The 22,642-nt window shown below is 46.2% G+C and overlaps 1 protein-coding gene across 1 annotated transcript in view; it reads left to right on the top strand.

Annotated features, from left to right (window-relative positions):
• LOC120997516 (spermatogenesis-associated protein 7 homolog) overlaps window positions 1–22,642 on the top strand; it is a 305,575-nt gene that overhangs the window by 124,557 nt on the left and 158,376 nt on the right. Inside the window, exon 4 of the mRNA XM_040427597.1 lies at window positions 1,677–1,724. Coding sequence (XP_040283531.1) covers window positions 1,677–1,724 — 48 coding nt within the window. The remainder of the gene's footprint in view (window positions 1–1,676; window positions 1,725–22,642) is intronic.

The following is a 22,642-nucleotide window of genomic DNA, read 5'->3' as shown; positions in this document are numbered from 1 at the left end:
CTCCTGAAAATTGAGCAGATCTAATATAGATGTCCTCTTTATTTTGGTCCTTTAAAGAGGTTGTCTCATCCCAGACAATGGGGGCATATCGCAAGGATATGCCTCCATTGTCTTATAGGTGCGGGCCCCACCACTGGGCCCGCACCTATATCAGGAACGGATCCCTGCAAAGTGGTGACTGGAGGACTCCAATCTGGCCACCACCAAGCACTGTCCCCATGGAAGTGAATGGGAGTGCACCACGCATGACCGGCCACCGCTCCCATTCACTTTACCTAGATCGCGCGGTATGGTCGCTGGCAAAGTTGCAGATAATGCCACTCTTGGTATGCTATCTAGCTAAAGTCTCTCACACTAGAATCTAGCTAGCAACTGTGATCTGGCAATAATGGCTGTAGTGTCCACTAATGCCCCCATTAGTGCCTCCAAGAATTAATAATGCCCCAATTAGTGCCCCCACTAATAGCCTCCATTAGTGCCCCCCAGAATTAATAATGCCCCTATTAGTGCCCCCCAGAAATAATAATGCCCTTTACTGCCCCCAGTAATAGTAATGCCTACATTAGTGCCCCATAGAATTAATAATGCCCCCATTGTTGCCCTTCATAGTTAATAATGCCACTATTATGACCCCCAGTAATAGTTATGCTTTCATTAGTGCCCCCCAGAATTTACTGTGCCCCCAGTAATAGTAATGCCCCATTAGTACCCGCCAAGAATATTAAATGCCCTATTAGAGCCCCCCAGTAATAGTAATGCCCCATTAGAGCCCCCCAGTAATAGTAATGCCCCCATTAGAGCCCCCAGTAATAGTAATGCCCCCATTAGAGCCCCCCAGTAATAGTAATGCCCCCATTAGAGCCCCCCAGTAATAGTAATGCCCCATTAGAGCCCCCCAGTAATAGTAATGCGCCATTAGAGCCCCCCAGTAATAGTAATGCCCCCATTAGAGCCCCCCAGTAATAGTAATGCCCCATTAGAGCCCCCCAGTAATAGTAATGCCCCCATTAGAGCCCCCAGTAGTGCCCCTCCTTCTCGTCTCTGTGCAAAAAACTCACCTCATCCATTTGCTCGCCCTGCGGTGAACCCTCGCTGCTGACTGGATGTGCACAGGACAGGACCTGCGCTCCAGCGTGATCACGTCTCGCAGGTCCTGTCCTGAGCTTCCAGTCAGGGCGAGCAAATAGAGGAGGTGAGTATTTTTTTTTCTTCTTAACACAAAAAGGCGGGGGGGGGGGGGGGGGGGGGGGTAAAGGATGCACTAATGAGTCCACAATGGAAGCCCTCATTAGTAACAGTCCATGTAGGAAAATACCGGCAATTATTATTGCTGGTAGAAAAAAAAATTACCAGCAGGGGCACTAAATTACTGGTTTGGCCGGTGAGTTACTGGCCGGTTGGCAACCCTAGATACACATGGGTGCGAATGTTGCTGTGTCATAGTGGCCTTTGTTCTGCTAATTGTTGGACATCCCATGATGACACTCCCCACCGATCATCAACTGATGGCTTATCCTTTGGGTAGGTCACCACAGTAAAATTCAGAATATTGCTTTTCTAAAAGTAGCATTAGATTAGTGCAAGTACAAGGGCCACACATTCAGATTGTACCATAATAATATGTATATAGGACTGCATAATAATATAACACGTATTTCTTTTTTCATTGGTTACAGCGGCTGTCGATACATCTGCACCAAGAAGCTTATCCAGCAGCATTAAATGTGAGTAACTACAGGATGCTGAAATATCAACTTCTGCATTTTATCAATTTCTGCATTTTATATACAGTAATCCATATAAGCATTAAGGACATGTGTATGGAGATATATATATATATATATATATATATATATATATATATATATAAAAAATAATTCAGGACATGTATACAGTAATCCATATAATAATTCAGGACATGTATACAGTAATCCATATAATAATTCAGGACATGTATACAGTAATCTATATAAGCATTAAGGACATGTGTATGAATATATATATATAAAATAATTCAGGACATGTGTACAGTAATCCTTATAATAATTCAGGTTATGTATACAGTAATGATGGATACCCAACATTTCTGTATAATATTAATAGTTTACAGGACCCCGTAGGTTTAGTCTCTGCCACAACGGGAGAACAGTATTATAAATGGCACGTCATAGCTAAGGGCCCTGTTACAGATGTTTGCATTTGGTCCTCTGATGGATAATAATGTAAGATCAGGGGTCAGATGACTCCATTAAAATGAGATAGATAGAATTGTCCCAATATTTATGGACCTGACTGTATCTAACATGTTCGGCTCTATACACCACCAAAATGGATTTAAAATGAAACGAACAAGATGTGCTTTACCTGCAGACTGTCAGCTTTAATTTGAGGGTATTTACATCCAGATCAGGTGAACGGTGTAGGAATTACAACAGTTTGCATATGTGCCTCCCACTTGTTAGGGGCCAAAAGTAATGGGACAGAATAATAATCATAAAGCAAACTTTCACTTTTTAATACTTGGTTGCAAATCCTTTGCAGTCAATTACAGCCTGAAGTCTGGAACGCATAGACATCACCAGACGCTGGGTTTCATCCCTGGTGATGCTCTGCCAGGCCACTAATGCAACTGTCCTCAGTTCCTGCTTGTTCTTGGGGCATTTTACCTTCAGTTTTGTCTTCAGCAAGTAAAATGCATGCTCAATCGGATTCAGGTCAGGTGATTGACTTGGCCATTGCATAACATTTCACTTCTTTCCCTTAAAAAACTCTTTGGTTGCTTTTACAGTATGTTTTGGGTCATTGTCCATCTGCACTGTGAAGCGCCGTCCAATGAGTTCTGAAGCATTTGGCTGAATATGAGCAGATAATATTGCCCGAAACACTTCAGAATTCATCCTGCTGCTTTTGTTAGCAGTCACATCATCAATAAATACAAGAGAACCAGTTTCATTGGCAGCCATACATGCCCACGCCATGACACTACCACCACCATGCTTCACTGATGAGGTGTTATGCTTAGGATCATGAGCAGTTCCTTTCCTTCTCCATACTCTTCTCTTCCCATCACTCTGGTACAAGTTGATCTTGGTCTCATCTGTCCATAGGATGTTGTTCCACAACTGTGAAGGCTTTTTTAGATGTCGTTTGGCAAACTAATCTGGCCTTCCTGTTTTTGAGGCTCACCAATGGTTTACATCTTGTGGTGAACCCTCTGTATTCACTCTGGTGAAGTCTTCTCTTGATTGTTGACTTTGACACACATACACCTACCTCCTAGAGAGTGTTCTTGATCTGGCCAACTGTTGTGAAGGGTGTTTTCTTCACCAGCGAAAGAATTCTCCGGTCATCCATCACAGTTGTTTTCCGTGGTCTTCCGGGTCTTTTGGTGTTGCTGAGCTCTCCGGTGCGTTCCTTCTTTTTAAGGATGTTCCAAACAGTTGTTTTGGCCACGCCTAATGTTTTTGCTATCTCTCTGATGGGTTTGTTGTGATTTTTCAGCCTAATGATGGCTTGCTTCACTGATAGCGACAGCTCTTTGGATCTCATCTTGAGAGTTGACAGCAACAGATTCCAAATGCAAATAGCAGACTGGAAATGACCTCTGGACCTTTTATCTGCTCATTGTAATTGGGATAATGAGGGAATAACACACACCTGGCCATGGAACAGCTGAGAAGCCAATTGTCCCATTACTTTTGGTCCCTTAAGAAGTGGGAGGCACATATGCAAACTGTTGTAATTCCTGCACCGTTCACCTGATTTGTATGAAAATACCCTCAAATTAACCACTTCCCGCAACTGTAACGCCGAAAGGCGTCATTGTGGCGGCTCCCCCAGGCTACGCTAACGCCGATTGGCGTCATCTCGCGTGAGCCGAGATTTCCTGTGAACGCGCGCACACAGGCGCGCGCGTTCACAGGATCAGAAGGTAAGCGAGTGGATCTCCAGCCTGCCAGCGGTGATCGTTCGCTGGCAGGCTGGAGATGTGATTTTTTTAACCCCTAACAGGTATATTAGACGCTGTTTTGATAACAGCGTCTAATATACCTGCTACCTGGTCCTCTGGTGGTCCCTTTTGTTTGGATCGACCACCAGAGGACACAGGCAGCTCAGTAAAGTAGCACCAAACACCACTACACTACACTACACCCCCCCCTGTCACTTATTAGCCCCTTATGAACCACTGATCACCCCTGATCACTCCATATAGACTCCCTGATCACCCCCCTGTCATTGAGCAACCCCCCTGTCATTGATCACCCCCCTGTAAGGCTCCATTCAGAGGTCCGTATGATTTTTACGGATCCACTGATACATGGATCGGATCCGCAAAACGCATACGGACGTCTGAATGGAGCCTTATAGGGGGGTGATCAATGATGGGGGTGATCACCCCATATAGACTCCCTGATCACCCCCCTGTCATTGATCACCCCCCTGTCATTTATCACTCCCCTGTAAGGCACCATTCAGATGTCCGTATGTTTTTTACGTTTCCACGGATACATGGATCGGATCCGCAAAACACATACGGACATCTGAATGGAGCCTTACAGGGGAGTGATCACCCCATATAGACTCCCTGATCACCCCCCTGTCATTGATCACCCCCCTGTCATTGATCACCCCCCTGTAAGGCTGCATTCAGATGTCCGTATGTTTTTTACGGATCCACGGATACATGGATCGGATCCGCAAAACACATACAGACATCTGAATGCAGCCTTACAGGGGGGTGATCAATGACAGGGGGGTAATCACCCCATATAGACTCCCTGATCACCCCCCTGTCATTTTTCACCCCCTGTCATTGATCACCCCCCTGTAAGGCTGCATTCAGATGTCCGTATGTTTTTTACGGATACATGGATCGGATCCGCAAAACACATACAGACATCTGAATGCAGCCTTACAGGGGGGTGATCAATGACAGGGGGGTGATCACCCCATATAGACTCCCTGATCACCCCCCTGTCATTGATTACCCCCCTGTCATTGATCACCCCCCTGTAAGGCTGCATTCAGTTCAGATGTCCGTATGTTTTTTACGGATCCACGGATACATGGATCGGATCCGCAAAACACATACGGACATCTGAATGGAGCCTTATAGGGGGGTGATCAATGACAGGGGGGTGATCACCCCATATAGACTCCCTGATCACCCCCCTGTCATTGATCACCCCCCTGTCATTGATCACCCCCCTGTCATTGATCACCCCCACCTGTAAGGCTCCATTCAGACATTTTTTTGGCCCAAGTTAGCGGAAATATATATTTTTTTTATTACAAAGTCTCATATTCCACTAACTTGTGTCAAAAAATAAAATCTCACATGAACTCACCATACCCCTCACGGAATCCAAATGCGTAAAAATTTTTAGACATTTATATTCCAGACTTCTTCTCACGCTTTAGGGCCCCTAGAATCCCAGGGCAGTAGAAAATACCCCACATGTGACCCCATTTTGGAAAGTAGACACCCCAAGGTATTCCGTGAGGGGCATATTGAGTCCATGAAAGATTGAAATTTTTGTCCCAAGTTAGCGGAAAGGGAGACTTTGTGAGAAAAAAATATAAAAAATCAATTTCCACTAACTTGTGCCAAAAAAAATAAAATTCTATGAACTCGCCATGCCCCTCATTGAATACCTTGGGGTGTCTTCTTTCCAAAATGGGGTCACATGTGGGGTATTTATACTGCCCTGGCATTTTAGGGGCCCTAAAGCGTGAGAAGAAGTCTGGGATCCAAATGTCTAAAAATGCCCTCATAAAAGGAATGTGGGCCCCTTTGCGCATCTAGGCTGCAAAAAAGTGTCACACATCAGGTATCGCTGTACTCAGGAGAAGTTGGGCAATGTGTTTTGGGGTGTCATTTTACATATACCCATGCTGGGTGAGATGAATATCTTGGTCAAATGCCAACTTTGTATAAAAAATGGGAAAAGTTGTCTTTTGCCGAGATATTTCTCTCACCCAGCATGAGTATATGTAAAAAGACACCCCAAAACACATTGCCCAACTTCTCCTGAATACGGCGATACCACATGTGTGACACTTTTTTGCAGCCTAGGTGGGCAAAGGGGCCCACATTCCAAAGAGCACCTTTAGGATTTCACAGGTCATTTACCTACTTACCACACATTAGGGCCCCTAGAATGCCAGGGCAGTATAACTACCCCACAAGTGACCCCATTTTGGAAAGAAGACACCCAAGGTATTCCGTGAGGGGCATGGCGAGTTCCTAGAATTTTTTATTTTTTGTCACAAGTTAGCAGAAAATGATGATTTTTTATTTTTTTTTCTTACAAAGTCTCATATTCCACTAACTTGTGACAAAAAATAAAAACTTCCATGAACTCACTATGCCCATCACGAAATACCTTGGGGTGTCTTCTTTCCAAAATGGGGTCACTTGTGGGGTAGTTATACTGCCCTGGCATTTTAGGGGCCCGAATGCGTGAGAAGTGGTTTGAAATCAAAATCTGTAAAAAAATGGCCGGTGAAATCCGAAAGGTGCTCTTTGGAATGTAGGCCCCTTTGCCCACCTAGGCTGCAAAAAAGTGTCACACATCTGGTATCACCGTACTCAGGAGAAGTTGGGCAATGTGTTTTGGGGTGTCTTTTTACATATACCCATGCTGGGTGAGAGAAATATCTTGGCAAAAGACAACTTTTCCCATTTTTTTATACAAAGTTGGCATTTGACCGAGATATTTATCTCACCCAGCATGGGTATATGTAAAATGACACCCCAAAACACATTGCCCAACTTCTCCTGAGTACGGCAATACCAGATGTGTGACACTTTTTTGCAGCCTAGGTGGGCAAAGGGGCCCACATTCCAAAGAGCACCTTTCGGATTTCACCGGCCATTTTTTACAGATTTTGATTTCAAACTACTTACCACACATTTGGGCCCCTAGAATGCCAGGGCAGTATAACTACCCCACAAGTGACCCCATTTTGGAAAGAAGACACCCCCAGGTATTTCGTGATGGGCATAGTGAGTTCATGGAAGTTTTTATTTTTTGTCACAAGTTAGTGGAATATGAGACTTTGTAAGAAAAAAATAAAAATCATCATTTTCCGCTAACTTGTGACAAAAAATAAAAAGTTCTATGAACTCACTATGCCCATAAGCGAATACCTTAGGGTGTCTACTTTCCGAAATGGGGTCATTTGTGGGGTTTTTCTACTGTCTGGGCATTGTAGAACCTCAGGAAACATGACAGGTGCTCAGAAAGTCAGAGCTGCTTCAAAAAGCGGAAATTCACATTTTTGTACCATAGTTTGTAAACGCTATAACTTTTACCCAAACCATTTTTTTTTACCCAAACATTTTTTTTTTGGCAAAATTTTACAACAGAAAGTGAAAAATGAAATTTTTTTGCAAAAAAATTGTTAAATTTCGATTAATAACAAAAAAAGTAAAAATGTCAGCAGCAATGAAATACCACCAAATGAAAGCTCTATTAGTGAGAAGAAAAGGAGGTAAAATTCATTTGGTAGGTAAGTTGCATGACCGAGCAATAAACCGCTAAATTTGTGAAGTGCCGATTTGTAAAAAAGGGCCTGGTCACTAGGGGGGTATAAACCTGTGGTCCTTAAGTGGTTAAAGCTGACAGTCTGCAGTTAAAGTACATCTTGTTCGTTTCATTTAAAATCCATTGTGGTGGTGTATAGAGCCAACATTTTTAGAATTGTGTCGATGTCCCAATATTTATGGACCTGACTGTAGATAGATAGATAGATAGATAGATAGTGTAGGGATATAGGGAATAGGTCTCTGTAGCGTACAGAGAGACAAACCCAAAGTGTGGGCAAAATGGGCATCTATCAAATTTACTCCTGCTCCACTGTCTAGAAAAAAAGAAATAGTCTCTGTCTTAACGCCAAAAACAACAACCGCTGGCAACACAAATTGCGATGTTCGTATGGAGGAAACATATACCCCCCGGCTGACATCCTCCACACAGCCTGGGGTTAGTAGTTTTCCGACAGTCTTTTGTTTTTGAGGAAGGAAGGACAGACATTAATAAAATGACCCCTCTCCCCACAGAAAAAACAAACCCCACGCCTACGGCGAGCCTCAGGAGGATGGACCTGACGAGTAGTTCCTCCTAGCTGCATAGGCTCGTCTAAGTCCGTACAGACTAACTGCTGCTTGAGAGGGGTTACCAATTGCTCTGGATTTTTCAATCTGTCCCTAAGACGTCTATCTATTCTGATAGAAAGGGACATCACCGCATCAAGGGAAAAGGGAGTCTCATACAGCGCAAGCGCATCCTTAATCCTTTCGGATAACCCAGAGCAGAAGTGACTCCTGAGAGCCGGGTCGTTCCACTGGGTATCCGTAGCCCACCTACGGAACTCTGCGCAATACTCCTCTACTGTCCGCTCTCCCTGTAGGAGTCTCCGTAATTTTGATTCAGCCAGTGCGACTCGGTCAGGGTCGTCATATATGAGACCCAAGGCCCCAAAAAATTCATCCACTGACCGGAGAGCCTGGGAATCAGTGGCTAAAGAGAACGCCCAGGATTGTGGGTCCCCCTGCAGCAGGGAAATAACAACCCCCACCCGCTGTTCTTCATTACCAGAAGAGTAAGGGCGCAGTTTAAAATATAATTTACAGGCCTCACGGAACGTCACAAATTTGTCCCTTCCCCCAGAAAATCTGTCAGGAAGAACAACCTTGGGTTCCGCAACAACCTGGTTACCTGTAGCAACCGCTGGGCTTGCGGTCTGTTGCAATTGCTGCTGTTGCTGGAGGACCGACGCCTTCAATCCTGCCACCTCCAAAGACAGGCCTTGAAGTTGCTTTGACAAAGCAGCAATTGGATCCATACTGGATTCTAAGTAGGTATAAAGAAATTTTTTATTTTTTTTATTTTTTAACCTACACAAAATAAGGGCCAGATATAATGTAATGACCGGCGTCACGCAAAGGGAGGGAAATGGGAAGGCCCTTTCCAAGGGAGAGGGAAAGGTGGTGACCCCTGACTCACCTTGCAGCTGGCGCCTGACTGCCCTGACGTCCCTAGACGGGTTCCTCAACCGTACGCCGATCATGTGGCTAAACCCTGGCTTTCCCTAAGATGAGCCCTGTGTAGTGAACAGGGCGGTGGGATCACTAGTCCGCCCCACTGACACTAAGAGGAAAACACCAAGGAGAGGACAGACAATACAGACAAACATATAATCCCAGGTGGGCGACAACAGCAGACCACCAAGGCCCAACAGGGATCCGGAGGGTAACACTCTGGAACAACAACCAGGGATCTCAGCTACTCAGCTCCAGTGGGTCAGTATAGAAGTCCAGGCAGGAAGCTCTATATCTGGCAACCAGAGAAGTGGGAGATGGGAATATAAGGAGGTTGGGATTGCTGGACAAGAAACAGCTGAGGAGGAGAAGCTACAGATCCCTGAGTGAGCCAAAAAGGGTTGCAAAGCAAACCCAGAAAGCTGCCATAAGGAAACAGCCCTATCTTACATAGAGCGTGCAGCCAACCGCTGCGACTTCCTGACCCCGGGTATAACAGAGTCAGGCGTGGTTCTTGACACCCTCGTGACATGTACCATGTATATGGTGTATTTACACTGAACAAAAATATAAACGCAACACTTTTGGTTTTGCTCCCATTTTGCATGAGCTGAACTCAAAGATCTGAAACATTTTCTACATACACAAAAGAAGCATTACTCTCAAATATTGTTCAGAAATCTGTATAAATCTGTGTTAGTGAGCACTTCTCCTTTGCCGAGATAATCCATCCCACCTCACAGGTGTGGCATATCAAGGTGCTGATTAGATAGCATGAATATTGCACAGTGTGCCTTAGACTGCCCCCAATAATAGGCCACTCTGAAATGGGCAGTTTGATCACACAGCACAATGCCACAGCTGTCGCAACGTTTGAGGGAGCATGCAATAGGCATGCTGACTGCAGGAATGTCTACCAGAGCTTTTGTCCGTGCAATGAATGTTCATTTCTCTACCATAAGCCGTCTCCAAAGGCGTTTCAGAGAATTTGGCTGTACATCCAACCAGCCCCACAACCGCAGACCACGTGTAACCACACCAGCCCAGGACCTCCACATCCAGCATGTTCACCTCCATGATCGTCTGAGACCAGCCACCCGGACAGCTGCAGCAACAATCGGTTTGCATAACCAAAGAATTTCTGCACAAACTGTCAGAAACCGTCTCAGGGAGACTCATCTGCATGCTCGTCATCCTCATCGGGGTCTGGACCTGACTGCAGTTCATCGTCGTAACCGACTTGAGTGGGCAAATGCTCACATTTGATGACGTCTGGCACGTTGGAGAGGCGATCTGATCACGGATAAATCCCGGTTTTCACTGTTCAGAACATATGGCAGGCAGCATGTGTGGCGTCGTGTGGGTGAGTGGTTTGCTGACGTGAACGTTGTGGATCGAGTGGCCCATGGTGGCGGTGGGTTATGGTATGGGCAGGCGTATGATATGGACAACGAACACAGGTGCATTTTATTGATGGCATTTTGAATGCACAGAGATACGGTGACGAGATCCTGAGGCCCATTGTTGTGCCATTCATCCACGACCATCACCTCATGTTGCAGCATGATAATGCACGGCCCCATAGTGCAAGGATCTGTACACAATTCCTGGAAGCTGAAAACATCCCAGTTCTTGCATGGCCAGCATACTCACCGGACATGTCACCCATTGAGCATGTTTGGGATGCTCTGGATCGGCGTATACGACGGAGTGTTCCAGTTCCTGCCAATAGTCTGCAACTTCGCACAGCTATTAATGAGAAGTGGACCAACATTCCACAGGCCACAATCAAGTAAGGCAAAACTGTGAACATTTCAGAGTGGTCTTTTATTGTGGGCAGTCTAAGGCACACCTGTGCAATATTCATGCTGTCTAATCCGCACCTTGATATGCCACACCTGTGAGGTGGGATGGATTATCTCGGCAAAGGAGAAGTGCTCACTAACACAGATTTAGACAAATTTGTGAACAATATTTGAGAGTAATGGGTCTTTTGTGTATGTAGAAAATGTTTCAGATCTTTGAGTTCAGCTCATGCAAAATGGGAGCAAAACCAAAAGTGTTGCGCTTATATTTTTGTTCAGTGTATGTGTGTTGCATATACTGTACACTGTATATGGTGTATGTATATGTAAACGTGTTTCGTGACGCCGCATGTCCGCCGTTGAGTAGAGAACCTGTTGTTAAAAATTTGAATCCCACCCCTGTATAGATAGATAGATAGAGAAATAGAGACATCGATAGATAATAGATAGATAGATAATAGATAAATAAACCATGTTCCCTGAAAAAACGTATCCGCATTTTACCCACCTCCTAATCATTAATGACAATAGAAATCTTGCTTTCTACCAGAGTTTTCCTCTAATAGCCCCGTACAGTTAGGACACTGACACCACATAGCAGTTATCGCTATGGAGCTGTTCGGAATAGCAGAACGTTCCCTCGTCTGTCAGCACGGCACCATCATTTCCTCCATCCGGGTGACAGTGATGTGTGACTGTACGTGACATCCCGTAACCTGAACATGACCCAGACAGGTGGAAAATAATAATACATTTTATTATTATGTCTAATCCCCAATATAAAATGTAGATGTGAGATATATCACACACGCACGGCGCTGATGTCGCTAAGCATTCTGTGGAATATCACACCTGAAATTACAGAAGGAAATGACAGGTCAGAGGGCGAGTGCGGAGGAAAATCATTTGATTTAATGCATTTACTTTTCATGCTGTTGCCGTCTCCATTTTCCTGAAACAGCATTTTTGAGACAATACCAGAACGCTTGCCATGAACCTTCCCCTGGGGGGTCCACGTGCTCTATCTTGCTTTGTGGCTGTCAGCACAAGACACGTATGACATATCTTTCATACCCAGGCAGGAAGGCGGCAATTATACTGGAGCATCGATGGCTTGATTGACAGATGTACTACCCTTCGATACACAGTTAGTAAATAATTGGCTGTGGTTTCTGGGAAATGCAGGATATATAAATATAACCATAAGTGGAAAATGTCTAATTTGAAAGAAAAAAATAGTAAATTATATGTGTATAATGAAACTTAGTTTAGCTAAATAATTGTTTGCCTCTGGTCCGTGGCATAAGGAGATACAGATTCTTACAAATTTGTATTGTTACAATGCATCGAAAATAAAACTTAAAGCAACTTTGTAAATAATCTTGTTTAAAAATCTCCTACCGTTTTGTGCATACAGCTCCTATGCAGACCCATCGTACCTAGTTACTGACTACAAACAGGCTTTGTGTAGTCGGATTCTGCCATTTTGTGTTACTCCACCCCATCTGCCTACTGTAATAGGGGTGATAAGAGGGGTAAGACGAGGGGTATAGCAATGTCATATAAAGTTACAGTTAATAGAAAAACCTTCAGTTGCATATACACATGTTACAGTGCATGTCTGACACCACAGTCTCTGGATATTGACATAACCTTCATATCTACAGTGCCATGAAATGAATGGCGCTTTAAGCCCTTAGTGACCGCCCATACGCTTTTTTACGGCTGTCACTAAGGGGTCTTAGGCGGCCCAGTCTAATCGCTGTATGGGTCCCCCGTTCAGCAGGGAGCAGGGGCCCGGTCCGGCAGGAGTGCCGATCCTGGCTCTTTAACGCTTTACATGTCACGGGCAAATGGCGCCCACCACATGTAAAGTGCTGACAGAGAGAGCGGACTCCCTCTGTCTCCCATCAGCACCCCACAAATGCGATCGCGGGGTGCCGATGCTTGTAAAGTCTGGCTGGGGTCTGATGTAGGTCCCAAACCAGCCTTGAGTAGTTTCCAGTAGGCTGTTGTTCAATGTCAGTATAGCACATAGGGATAGTGCATTGCATTTTAAAATCAATCAAAATGTTGTCTGTTTTAGTCCCCTTATGGGACTATTAAATGGTAAAAAATAGGAAAACAAAAAAAAACACATCATTTATTAAATTTAAAAAATTACAGTAAAAAAAATAGCTTTTTTTCCATTGAAAATATGCTTTTCAATGAAAAAAATTGCAAAAAAAAATGTCCTCCATATGTTTGGTGTCGCCATGTCCATAACGACCCACACTACATAAATATCATGTAAATTATCCAGTACGGTGAACGCCGTAATAAAAATTTTGGTATCGCTATAATCCTACTGACCCCGAGAATAAAGATATTATGTTATTTATACCGAAAAATTAACGCCGTAAAAACTCAGTGGCAGTATTGATGTTTTGCCCATCTCCCTCCCAGAAAGAGTTAATAAAAGTTAATCAGAAAGATGTGTGTACCCCACAATGGCGCCATTAAAAGCTACAAGTTGTGCTGCAAAAAAAAAAACCTCATACAGCTATATAGATGAAAAAAGAAAAAGTTATAGCTCTTGGAAGGCAACGATAAAAAAAAGGAAGAAAAACACTTGGTCAGTAAGGCCCAAAACAGGCTGGTCATTAGGGGGTTAATAATAATAATAATAATAATAATAGCCTTAAAAAACTGAAATTATTTGACAAATAGTCTTGAAAATATCCTACATTTTGTGTGTTACTCCTAAGGCTTGAAAGCTGGAAGCGCACAGTTAATGTGATTGAGGTTAGACACAGGATAGACTTGCAGACATGGTAGCGACGAAGCAAACACAAGGCAGGCAGACTGGGAACTTGACTGAAGCACAGACTGGGTATAGAACTGAAACACAAACAAAACTGAATTGAACCAGTAGTGCAGGAGCACACAAGCAACATGGTTACTGGACTGGACAGCAGGAAATAACGCAGGATAAGCACAGGTAAATTGCAACAGCACTAGGATATCAAACAGCTTTGCTGGTCACCAGGGAACCTAAAGCTCAGGCACCTTCTTCCTGGAGAGGGTGCCTTACATACCCAGGGATATTCACCTATTGGCTGAAAGGATTTGGGATTTTGCACACTGGCCCTCTAAGAGGCCAGAGGTGAGCGTGTGCATCCTAAAGGAGCATGGAGGCAGCAGCATGGAGAGGATACCAGTGACCAGGATGCTGGATGGCATTAATAGGGGTGAGGCATCCACACCCGCTGGGGACAGCAGGAGGATGGCGGGCATGGACCGCAGACAAAACAGGTAGATTAAATCAAATTAATAGGTAGAAAAGTTTGGGTTTTATCAGAGAAAGCAGAGGGCGGTTACTCAGAGTTCTGTGTTTCATACTGAGGGCAGCTGCTGGTGGGAAGTAGAAAGTTCGTGTATGAATTGCAAAATCCTTATTTTTTTCATTTTACATTTTTTTTTACATTTTTGCTGCTCAATCGCCCCTTTTGTTTTTTTTTTAATTTTTACTACTGGTTATAATTGAGCACTTTATCACATTTCAGAGCATCAAAACCAGTGTGTTCATAGAAGGAGGAGAGGTATAATTACACCTCCTTTAATTACCAGAAAAACATAATTATGCAGTTCCATGAACGTCTAGTTGTGTTGCCGAAAAAACTGTTTTAGATTAGCTAACTTTGTAATTGGGCACTTCAGCACATTTCAGTGCATTGTTATATGAGTTTTAATCAAGGTATTTTATTATGTTAATATACAATGCAGTTTTATTTAATGCATCAATATAACGTGCAGCTTAGTTAACACAGTGTATTACGTCCATATACCATGCGGTTTTATTTAACTCATTATACTGCATCAATATGCCAGTTTCATTCAACGCAATGTTATTGCGTCACTATACCAAGCGGTATTAGGTAATGCATTGTACTGCATTGATATACCAGTTTTATTTTATGCATTATTACATCATTATACCATGTAGTGTTAGTTAACACATTGTATTGTGTCAATATATGGTGCAGTTTTATTTAGCACGTTGTGCTGCATTAATATACCAGTTTTATTCAATACATTTTATTGTAAATGAATGTAAAAACTGTAGCGCTCACCTGTAAGACTTCTCGGGTAGCACGGACAAAAGACCCGGACGCGGTCTTACCAAAGTTTCCAAAAAATTATTGTTGAGTCCAGCTTCCCATAAAAGAAGTTCTTCATTGATTAGGAATAAAATCCAGACATCAATTATATGTACAGTCTACCCGTTTTGGACCCCAAACATTTGGATTCTTCCTCATGACATGTACAAATAAAACTGATTATAGGCGGGGGAGAATCCCAGACAATTAATTGAAATCCCAGCAACCTGTGTAACAGGTGTCCGGAGAGACACAATCACAGAAAGGGAATCGGAAACACGTGAAAAATTATAACATACCTGAAAGGACACTATTTTAAAAACAATCATCTATATTGTAAAATTAAATCATGTTTCCTATTCAGACCATTAGGTGCACAACTTCCCAATCGAAACATCCAAAACGCTTCTCTACTGAGAAGCTTCTGTTTATGATTACCCCCTCTAATAGGAGGAGAGACTCTCTCAACCCCTTGTGCCATAAACGCCGCTGTACTGCTTTTGTGATCAGTGGCGAAATGAAAAGTCGCCGCTGAGACATTGCGTGTGCTGTAATGTGGAATATCCGAGATATGCTTTCCGATTCTATCCTTAATTTGTTTCGTTGTACAACCCACATACTGCAATTTGCAATCTCTGCAGGTAATAGCATATACCGCATACTCCGTATTACAGTTCATGTACTGTTGTACTGCATAACTAGATCCACTTGCTGTAGAAGTGACAGTCTGGCAAACCGTCATGTACCTGCAGCAGATGAATCTATTGCTGCCACATTTAAAGCTGCCTTTATAGGAAAGCCAAGTTTGCTTACTTACAGAACGATCATAGAACAAACTAGGACTAACGTTTTGTCCTATAGTAGGCGCTTTTTTGGCTACAAAGACCACACTGCCAAGACCACATTGGTCCAATCCTTATCATAAATCAACACAGGTAAATGTCTTTAAATAATCTTACATATTTGTGTATAGAGATGTTGCGAACATAAAATTTTCCGTTCTCGAACGGCGAACGCGAATTTCCGCAAATGTTCGTGAACGGGCGAACCGCCATAGACTTCAATAGGCAGGCGAATTTTAAAACCCACAGGGACTCTTTCTGGCTCCAATAGTAATGGAAAAGTTGTTTCAAGGGGACTAACACCTGGACTGTGGCATGCCGGAGGGGGATCCATGGCAAAACTCCCATGGAAAATTACGTAGTTGACGCAGAGTCGGGTTTTAATCCATAAAGGGCATAAATCACCTAACATTCCTAAATTGTTTGGAATAACGTGCTTTAAAACATCCAGTGTGTGTATACGATCAGGTATGATGTTGTATCGATCAGGTAGTGTAAGGGTTACGCCCGCTTCACAGTGACAGACCAAACTCTGACAGACCAAACTTTCGTTTAACGCACCGCAAACAACCGCAAACTCCCTATTTGCACAAGGTTGGATACCAAGCTAGCCATGTCCCGTTTCTTGTCCTCACTAACGTCATTGAAGGTCTCTTCCTCCACCCAGCCACGTACAACACCAAGGGTCCCCGAAAGGTGACGACAAGCCCCCTGGGACGCCTGCTGTGGTTGGTCTTCCACCTCCTCAAAGCCACCTTCCTCCTCTGACTCCTCTTCCTCAGACTCCTCTCTCTGCGTTGCCGCAGGTCCAGCAATCGACGACGACAAGGCTGCTTCTGGTGGTGATGGTGACCACAACTCTTCCTCTTCATGCTTATCTACGGCCTGATCCAGCACTCTTCGCAGGGCACGCTCCAGAAAAAACGCATATGGGATGAGGTCGATGATGTTGACTTGGGTTTGATTGACCAGGGCACGCTCCAGAAAAAACGCATATGGGATGAGGTCGATGATGTTGCCTTGGGTTTGATTGACCAAGTTTGTCACCTCCACAAAAGGACGCATGAGCCTACAGCCATTGTGCATAAGCGTTCAGTAACGCGGCAAAAAAATACCCAGCTCCGCAGAGGCTGTCCTCTTTTTTTTTTTTTATTAAAAATCTCTGTTACGTCCCCTATCAAGGGCTGGTGTATGGAATAGATTTTAGGAACCGGGAGATGAAAAAAGATGGTTGGTCGGTCCTCTTACTTCCAATTTGGGGCACTGCGCGTGCGCCGTGCAATATACTGTGCCACCCTATATGAGTGGTGTGTTAAGTAGTACTATTCCTATCAGTTTAATCCCTGTTACGTCGCCTATCAGGGGCCGGTTTATGCAGTGTCGGACTGGGGTACCTAGGGACCACCAGTAAAATGTATTTTGGGGGCCCACCGTACGGATACATTCAAATATAATAAATAATCTAACAAGTTTTTTATATGAACATAGGCTGGTTGAGGTGCTGTACAGTACATGGAATATATGTGTTTAGTGCAGTAAATCTAATGTGTTATGTACCACTTGTGTAGGGGGTGGGAGACTAGGGGCCCACCTTGCTCAGGGGCCCACCGGGGGATTCCCCTGTACCCCTGTGGGCCAGTCCGAGCCTGGGTGTATGGAATAGATTTTAGGAACCGGGAGATGGAAAAAGATGCTTGGTTGGTCCTCCTACTTCCAATTTGGGGCACTGCGCGTGCGCCGTGCAATGTACTGTGCCACCCTATATGAGTGGTATGTTAAGTAGTACTATTCCTATCAGTTTAATCCCTGTTACGTCCCCTATCAGGGGACGTGTATCGAATAGATTTTAGACAACCACAAAGAGTTGTCAATAGTTGACACACTCATTACATAAATTTTATTCCTCTATGCGTCAATCTTGGTGTAGTGATGACTGTGCTCGTGCGCACGTTTGGGAGATTGCAGGCGATGGCGGTTTTTCAAAGCCTATGGTCGTGCTGAGGTAGTTCAGTGACAGTTAAGTGACCCAGAAAACAATGATTTTGCAGTGTGGGCCCATTGTTGGCCTAGTAGGCTTTAATGATCACCTTAGATGATCACAAAGAAAATTAATGTTTTTTTTATGCAAAATTATCCAGCCGATCGCTTTTGGTCTGTTCACAATGAAGCAACGACCTTATCTCATCTGGGGTGTGCCAACATTGCCATTGCCAACACACTCATAGAGGTGATCGCTTCATTGTGATACGCAAGCCCCTTCACCACAACAAGGTAACGATCACGAAGGGGAATTGACACATGTATGTGCTTTTTTTTTTGTTTTGTTTTTGCAGCCACAGTGCAGCACCAGAGGCCAGAAAAATTAGGCATGTACACATGCCTAAAAAAATTAGGTATTGTTGCAGCCGGCAGCGGCCAGAAAAATTGATGTTTTCCAGGCAGAAAGTGTACTAAAACATTGCGGCTTGAACCCTAGTTGGTGGCGGAGAAGTCACGCAAGTCATCCGGCATGCAGAGATTAAATACAGCAGCGTGTGGGCCATTTTTAGCCCAAGGCATCTCATCAGGCCTTTTTTAGTCAAATGCATCCCCCACTGTCAGTCCCTTCGGGATCCATGCATTCATCTTAATAAAGGTGAGGCAATCTAGTCTTTTTTGACCTAGGCGACTTCTCTTCTCAGTGATAATACCTCCTGCTGCGCTGAAGGTCCTTTCTGACAGGACACTTGAAGCGGGGCAGGCCAGAAGTTCTATCGCAAATTGGGATAGCTCAGGCCACAGGTCAAGCCTGCACACCCAGTAGTCAAGGGGTTCATCGCTCCTCAGAATGTCGATATCTGCAGTTAAGGCGAGGCAGTCTGCTACCTGTCAGTCGAGTCGTTCTCTGAGGGTGGACCCCGAAGGGCTGTGGCGATGCGTAGGACTTAAAAAGCTCCGCAGGTCCTCCATCAACAACACGTCTGTAAAGCGCCCTGTCCTTGCCGGCGTGGTCATGGTAGGAGGAGGATTACTTTCACCTCTTCCCCTGTTAGATTCCCGTTGTGCTGTGACATCATCCTTATACGCTGTGTAAAGCATACTTTTTAACTTGTTTTGGAACTGCTGCATCCTTTCCGACTTCCGGTAATTCGGTAACATTTCAGCCACTTTCTGCTTATACCGGGGGTCTAGTAGCGTGGCCACCTATTACAGGTCGTTCTCCTTCAGCCTTTTTATACAAGGGTCCCTCAACAGGCATGATAGCCTGAAAGACCCCATTTGCACAAGGTTGGATGCCGAGCTACTCATGTCCCGTTCCTCATCCTCACTGATCTCATTGAAGGTCTGTTATTCCCCCCCAGCCACGTACAACACCACGGGTACCAGATAGGTGACAACGAGCACCCTGGGATGCCTGCTGTGGTTGGTCTTTCTCCTCCTCAAAGCCACATTCCTCCTCTGACTCCTCTTCCTCAGACTCCTCTTCCAGCATTGCCGCAGGTCCAGCAAGCGATGCTGATAAGGCTGTTTCTGGTGGTGATGGTGACCACAACTCTTCCTCTTCACGCTCATCTACGGCCTGATCCAGCACTCTTCGCAGGGCACGCTCCAGGAAGAAAACAAATGGGATGTTGTCGCTGATGGTGCCTTTGGTGCGACTGACTAGGTTTGTCACCTCCTCAAAATGACGCATGAGCCTACAGGCATTGCGCATGAGCATCCAGTAACGTGGCAAAAAAATACCCAGCTCCGCAGAGGCTGTCCTAGCACCCCGATCATACAAATACTCGTTGACGGCTTTTTCTTGTTGGAGCAGGCAGTCGAACATTAGGAGTGTTGAATTCCAACGTGTCGGCCGTCGCAAATCAAGCGCCTCACTGGCATGTTGTTTCGCCGCTGAATATCGGAAAAGTGCGCCATGGCCGTGTAGGAATGCCTGAAATGGCCACACACACCTTCCTGGCCTGCTTGAGGATGTCCTGTAAGCCTGGGTACTTATGCACAAAGCGTTGTACTATCAGATTCAACACATGTGCCATGCATGGCACATGTGTCAACTTGCCCAAATTCAATGCTGCCAACAAATTGCTTCCGTTGTCACACACCACTTTGCCAATCTCCAGTTGGTGCGGGGTCAGCCACTGATCCACCTGTGCGTTCAGGGTGGACAGGAGTGCTGGTCCGGTGTGACTCTCTGCTTTCAGGCAAGTCAACCCCAAGACGGCGTGACACTGTCGTATCCGGGATGTGGAATAGCCCCTGGGGAGCTGGGGGGGGGGGGGGCAGTTGATGTGGAGCAAGACGCAGCAGCAGAAGAGGACTCAGCCGAGGAGGTTAGCGAAGAGGATGGAGTAGGAGGAGTAGAGGAGGTGGCAGCAGGCCTGCCTGCAAGTCGTGGCAGTGTCACCAACTCCTCTGCAGAGCCACGCATTCCATGCTTGGCAGCCGTCAGCAGGTTTACCCAATGTGCAGTGTACGTGATATACCTGCCCTGACCATGCTTTGCAGACCAGGTATCAGTGGTCAGATGGACCCTTGCCCCAACACTGTGTGCCAGACATGCCATGACTTCCTTTTCCACATTAGAGTACAGGTTGGGGATTGCCTTTTGTGACAAAAATTTTGGCCGGATACCTTCCACTGCGGTGTTCCAATAGCTACAATTTTTTTGAAGGCCTCAGACTCCACCAGCTTGTATGGTAAAAGCTGGCGGGCTAAGAGTTCCGACAAGCCAGCTGTCAGACGCTGGGCAAGGGGGTGACTCTGTGACATTGGCTTCTTACACTCAAACATTTCCTTGACAGACACCTGACTGTGGGCAGACGAGCAGGAACTGCTGAAGGTGAGAGGCGGAGTGGCGGGTGGTTGAGAGGGGGCAAGGAGGACAGCAGTGGTTGACATGGCTGAAGATGCTGGACCAAGAGGATGATGGTGGCTTTGAGTTTGTGTGCTGCTTGTACTCATCATGTGTTGATCCCATAGACGTTTGTGATGTGAGATCATATGCCTTCGCAAAGCAGTTGTACCGAGGTGGTGTTGGACTTCCAACGACTCAGTTTCTTTTGGCACAGGTTGCAAATGGCATCGCTGTTATCAGAAGCAGACACACAAAAAAAATGCCACACTGCTGAGCTTTGCAATGACGGCATTCTGGTGGTGGCAACAGCATGCGTTGATTGGCGTGCTGTCTGGCTGACCCCGGGTGCCGTTACATGCTGTCTGACTGTGCCACTAGCTCCTTGCGACAACCTCCCCCTGCTTCCAACTCGTCTCCTCCTCCTCTCTGTCTCCCCATCTGAACTTTCCCCCTGTTCTTCTTCTCTTCAAGCGGGCACCCACGTGACATCCACGGACACATTGTCATCATCAACCGCTTCACTTGTATCTGACAACTCAGCAAAGGAAGCAGCAGCGGGTACAACATCATCATCATCACACCGTACGTCCATGTGTGTAATGCTGCCTGACTGAGACATATCCCTGTTATCTACATCCTCTGGCAATAAGAATAGCAATGTAGCGGGGGCGCAGACCTAGCGGAATGCGGCTTGACTTGGGGGGGAGACTTCAGGCAGGTAAGGGTTAAGAAATCGGGAGTGTGTGAAGAAGGGAGGTAGTTAATGGGAGGAGTTAGAGAGCGGTTTGGCGGGCATTATAAAAGAAGGAAAAAGGAGGAGCTTAGGGAGTTGAAGAGAACGAGGAAGTTATGGCGGACCTGGAGGCTTTGATGACGGCGGTGAGAGACGCGGCGCGGCAGCACGGGACAGCGTGGCTGCATGATCACCTTACTGGGGCTTTGAGCGCGGTTCCGGTTCCGAGTGCAGCGATGGAGGTGAGAACCAGGACACGCCGTTCGGTCCCCCCGGAGCGGCTTAGTCCTGAGGCGACCCCACGGGTCAGGAGGCGGGTGCGGAGTCCTCCCCGTGGCCCACAGAGGAGAGCGGCGGTGCCGGCGTCCCGCTCGGCACCCCGGCGCAGCGGGAGGTCGGTGGCTGCTCGGGCCGGGTCGGCGGGGGGGGCTCAGTCACCTGCTGGGCCTGCCCCCAGGTCCGTTAGAGAGTCGCGCGGCGGGTCTAGGCCCCTGAGTATGAGACACAGAGCGACGGACTCACCTGCGGAGGCGGGGGGAGTCCTGCTTGAGAGCGGAGATGCGGCCGGGCGGGGACCCGCCGCGGCCTTGCGCGAATCGGTGGGGGAAGATGGAGCGCGACCGGAGGCCTCGGCTGGCAGGAGGGGACATGTGCTGAGCGCGGCGGCGGGAAGCAGTCGAGAGAGGGGCGCGTCGCGGCCCCTGGAGGTGGGCCGGCGACAGGACTATGGAGCGCCGACTGGTGGGCCGGATTTGCGGCGGTGTAGCGGTGTAGCAGGAATAGTTCAGCAGGAGAGGAGAGGGTGGCGAATGCGGTGGCCGGGGCCAGGAGGTCCTTAGGTGCAGCGGATCAACATGGAGGCAGGGACCAGGAGTCCGGATCCCACACCCTCGCTAGGAGCCCTGGCGGTGGGTCATCATCGGGACAGAGCATGGAGGAGGGAGAGCTGGAAGCAGAGCATTCCCAGGCGGCAGGTGGCCTAGCTGAAGAAGAGGTGCCGGATGCTGTGCCGTTTCCGTGTGGAGGCCCGTCGGCGTCATATAGTGGAGGAGCTGCGGCTGCTGGGTCTTCTTCCCAGGGACGGCCAGGTGAGAAGACATCTGGACATGTTGCTGTGGGGGCGGGTATTGGGGTTGCTGGGCCTAGTCAGGTGGGGGGAGGGGGTCCTGCGGTTTTAGCACAGGAATTGGTATCCGGTATGTTGGCTCTGTTGGCAAAATTGGGACAGGGAGCAGCTGTG

This window comes from Bufo bufo, chromosome 4 (genome assembly GCF_905171765.1).
Source record: "Bufo bufo chromosome 4, aBufBuf1.1, whole genome shotgun sequence".
NCBI classification, from domain to species: domain Eukaryota; kingdom Metazoa; phylum Chordata; class Amphibia; order Anura; family Bufonidae; genus Bufo; species Bufo bufo.
Note: the sequence above shows the minus strand (reverse complement) of the source record. Positions and strands in the feature narration are given on the sequence as shown.